This window comes from Sinocyclocheilus rhinocerous, unplaced genomic scaffold (genome assembly GCF_001515625.1).
Source record: "Sinocyclocheilus rhinocerous isolate Xijiao unplaced genomic scaffold, SAMN03320098_v1.1 scaffold2330, whole genome shotgun sequence".
NCBI classification, from domain to species: Eukaryota; Metazoa; Chordata; class Actinopteri; order Cypriniformes; family Cyprinidae; genus Sinocyclocheilus; species Sinocyclocheilus rhinocerous.
The window spans coordinates 314,824-319,214 of NW_015630979.1; the positions used below are offsets into that span (position 1 = coordinate 314,824).

The window sequence follows — 4,391 nt, forward strand, 5'->3', positions numbered from 1 at the left end:
CCTACTACTGCACATGTAATGTAGTGAACTTTATTAGAAAGTAGTGGAGAGCACTGATGAACTGGACCTGTTCTCGTAGCTGCCTGCTGGCTGGCACATGGAGTTGGACTGGAGGGAATCCCAAGAAAGACTGCTCTATTCCCCCTGGGGAATTCTAAATGGAGTGGCATTCATCCATTCATTTCAGACGAAGGGCCCCAGGCAACATTATGCTCCTTTGGTTTATCTCAGGATCATTGGTCATTGCCTCCTCCTTATGGTAGCTTCCAAGCAACCCCCTCCTCCTCATGCTCTGCCGACAGTAGCTCAGCATCGCTTGAAACAAAGACACGAAAATGACAGATACATCAGTAATCTTGGCCACTGTATCCTCGTATAATTGTGCTCTAGTTTTCCTGACTGTGGAAAGAGAGAGGCAACTGATCCCCCAGGAGGCAATGAATGGAACTAAACAATGCAGGAATGCAAGTCAGTGTGTGTGTATGTGTGTGCACCAGACAGTGTGTGTTTTTGTTGGTGTGTATATGCCTGTATTTGAGTGAACAACGGGAGCGAGATTTGGAAGCCGATTTCCAGTTCCTATAGCAACCATGATGTAAGCGGAGAGGGGCAACTGCGCCCCATTTCTCTCTATCTCTCCCCCCTCACTCTCCCTTTCTCTCCCTCTCCCCCTCGAAAAACAGACAGCCCAGCACACAGGAAACCTGGGTGTGGAAGATAGGGAAGTCATCCTCATTTTGCTGGAATATAAGCCATTTTTTCTTGTATTTATTTTCTATTTTTTTTTTATGTTTTTAAGATTTGCAAGCCATTCAGTAACATGTACGTTTCAATCTTGGGAGAGAAAGGTCTGCTTGTCATGTCTGCCAAGAAAATAATTTAGTGCCAGAGGCTGTGGCAATTGGTGTATGGCTGTTCTCAGATGAAGTCCCTGTAGAGAGCGCCTTTGTGAACTTTATTGCTTTTGGATTTTTTGAAAAGGATAAAACTGTAAGTCATTTTAAAACTTCGTCATATGTAAAATATGTCATGCTTAAATATTGCATTTCTAGTAAAATATCAAATGTTTTATGTGATGTTACATTTTATATTTATTAAAAGCTGTTTTTATTTATTAGAATAAATATGATTTAATGTTATTCTTTTGTGCTATTCTAACACCAAATTTAAAATTTGATTAAAAATTGTTAACTCATTCAAACTTTGCTGGTCTGCAGTTTATGCATCATGCTAACTATAAAATAAGTTATTATCCCAGATATATTTCACACCTAACTTTTCAGGCTCACAGAAGTAAGTCTGCTTTAATAAAAGTTGACAAGTTTAAACATTTAATAATCTAAATGTAGTTTTTAGTTCATGTTTGTATCATTCTGGGAACAAGAAAACATTGTTAAAGGGGTCATATGATGCGATTTCAATTTTTCCTTTCTCTTTGAAGTGTTACAAGCTCTAAAGTCTAGAGACTAAAGTCTCAAATCCAAAGAGATATTCTTTATAAAAGTTAAGAGTCAACCACGCCGTTCTCAAGCCCACCGGCCGCCGCTCACTCTAGACCCCGACCTCTGCTCACTCTAGACCCCGGCCTCCGCTCGCTTTAGCCCGCCGTGTGTGACGCTGTGTTTCGTTGTGAAAGCGAAACTACTTTGTTTGGCCTTCCAAGACAAGGTATCACAATATGGTACACTGTAAAAAAAATTCTGTAAAATTTATGGTAGAAAACCGGCAGCTGTGGTTGCTGGAATTTTACCGTAAAAAATACGGTAGGAACGTTTTAGGTTTTACGGTTTTAACTTAAATTTACAGTTAAATACCGTAATTGATGCGTTTCAGAAAGGCGGGGCATAGAGGAGAAACAATAATGTACAGTATGTGGAAAATAATGTGTTTTTTAACCTTAAACCGTATAAACACATTTCATTACACCAAATACACAAAATAATGTTCTTTTTAGCAACATCATATGACCCCTTTAATTGTTATACTGACATTCAGTTTCAAGTTTTCATGTTTCAACGTGCTTCAAAATCAAGGATTTCATTAATCATTGCAAGAGTGTTTAATCTTTTGCTCTGTATTCTTTTTAAGGGTAAGTCCCAGTCACCTCTAATGAGGTCTGCCCTTTCACTGTGCTCAGAGACCCCAGAAGCAGCGACATGGAGAACCGGCGCTGCCAGCACCCTCAACAGTCCAATGCCCAGGCCCAACAGGCCTCGTCTGGGCCCCAGTCCTCCATGCCCCAGTCCCCTTTACTGTCTGGAGCCTCCTCCCTCATCTCCCTTACCCAGACAGAGGAGTTCTTTGACCTGATAGCCAGTTCCCAGAGCCGCAGACTGGACGACCAGAGAGCCAGTATAGGGGACCGTCTGGGCATCAGGATAGCACAGAACAATGTGGGACACTTGTGTGAGGCATGTAGTCCACAGGAACCTAGTGACGAGTTTTTCAACATGCTCATAAAGTATCAGGTAACACAACAGCAATTGAAATTCGATATCAGATGTGAGATGTACAAATGTGACTTACACTTACGTTCCTCAGACGTCCTCTGTTTGCATGTTGTGAACTTTCTCATTCCCTCCCCCTCCAGTCTTCCAGAATCAATGATCAGAGGTGCTCTTTGCCACCAGCACCAGACCCAGATGAAGACTTCTTCAGCCTTATCCAGAGGGTGCAATCCAAACGCATGGATGAACAACGGGTTTCTTTTCCTTCTGATGAAAAGGATGAAACAGACTTAAATTATAAGTCCAAAACCTCTGAGGGCTCAAGCTAGAGACTGTGGCACTTCTGATACGACTTCCACAAAGTCTTCTGCAAACTCTAACTCTCTGGCAGCACATTTTAAGAGATCTTCCAAGGCTGGGGTTATAGGGGGGAGTAATATAGGTTTATATTAATTAGGATTATATCATGTTGAATTGTTTCATATTTTTACAGTCACCCTGAGTTACCCTGAGGTGAATCCAAACCCAACAGATGTGATTCTGAGGAAATGGAAACACTCACATGTTTGTATGTTCCAACAATTGTTCTTTCACAAAAGTGTTTGTGCAGATTTCAAGCAAAGCAACACCATGGAAAACGATTAACATTATGCTTTCCAAGGATAATATTACTAACTACTGTCACACAACACAATATAGATCGGTGTGACAAACAATGGCAGCACATAATCTCCAAACAGGTGCGTGTTCATTTAACTCAAGTGGAAAGTATGTTTCAGCACACACTGAATATGAATTAACTGATGCCCAGCAAATGGGAACAATTGTATTTGGATCAGTTCATGTGGTTGTCTAATTCTGCTCATAAGTAATATAAGTAATACTAATAGTAACAGACTTCTTTCAGAGGACTTAAGATAGGCTAAATCCATCTTTAGCATTAAAAAGTGCATAATTGTTAGTCTGTGAAAAGTGGATAGACTCATTTCAAGGTGCACTGCTTAACATGACTTTTTGTTTCATTGGAATAAAAGTGATGTTTTAGTATGATTTTAGTTTCTCTTTAATATTATTTTTTCAGTGGGGATGATAGTATGATTTCCTTGCAAAATTTTATGAATATGCTGTCTCCTTCAAACAGTGTAAAAAACACTTAAAGGGATGGTTCACCCTAAAAATGAAAATTTTGTCATCTTTTAGTTACCCTCAAGTTGTTTCAAACCTGTATGAATTTAACACTTTATTTTAAGGTGTCCTTGTTACACATACATGTGATTTCTAATATAATAACAATAAATTATGCATAATTACATGCAAGTAACCCTAAGACAAACCCTAATCCTAACCCTAAACATATAGTAAGTATGTGTAGTTAATTAATATTACTCAGTACTTAAATGTATAATTACACTGTAACAAGGACACCTTAAAATAAAGTGTAACCGAAATTCTTTCTTCTGCTTAACACAAAAGAAGACAATGGTCCCCATTGATGTCCATAGTATTTTTCCATACTATGGAAGACAATGGGGACCAACAATTCTTCAAAATATCTCATACAGGTTTGGATCACCTTGAGGGAGAGCAATTTTTTGGTGAACTATCCATTTAAGGTTGGCTTGAACTTAAATCAAGGCTATATATATATATATATTCTCTTTAAATATAAATATATACAGATTGAGGTTTAAAGGGGTCATATGACGTTGCTGAAAAGAACATTATTTTGTGTATTTGGTGTAATGCAATGTGTTTATGCGGTTTAAGGTAAAAAAAGATACATTATTTTCCACATAATGTACATTATTGTTGCTGCTCTATGCCCCACCTTTCTGAAACGCGTCAATTTTTACAAAGCTCATCGTTCTGAAAAGCGAGGTGTGCTTTGATTGGCCAGCTATCCAGTGTGTTGTGATTGGCCGAATACCTCAAGCGTGTGACGGA

General features: G+C 38.9%; 1 protein-coding gene across 1 annotated transcript; it reads left to right on the forward strand.

Annotated features, from left to right (window-relative positions):
- The first annotated feature begins 706 nt into the window (after nt 1–706).
- On the forward strand, nt 707–3,275 carry LOC107740834 (G-protein-signaling modulator 1-like). Its single transcript, XM_016553357.1, has 3 exons — nt 707–990; nt 2,089–2,468; nt 2,591–3,275. The coding sequence occupies exons 2-3, from the start codon at nt 2,157–2,159 to the stop codon at nt 2,774–2,776; spliced, it is 498 nt and encodes a 165-aa protein (XP_016408843.1). The 5' UTR covers nt 707–990; nt 2,089–2,156; the 3' UTR covers nt 2,777–3,275.
- The last annotated feature ends 1,116 nt before the right edge of the window (nt 3,276–4,391 follow it).

Bases quoted from the DNA above. Each gene is read 5' to 3' on its own strand.
- LOC107740834 (XM_016553357.1), top strand. From the start codon at position 2,157: ATGGAGAACCGGCGCTGCCAGCACCCTCAACAGTCCAATGCCCAGGCC. The intron at 2,469-2,590 runs GTAACACAACAG...CTCCCCCTCCAG, and splicing joins ACATGCTCATAAAGTATCAG to TCTTCCAGAATCAATGATCA.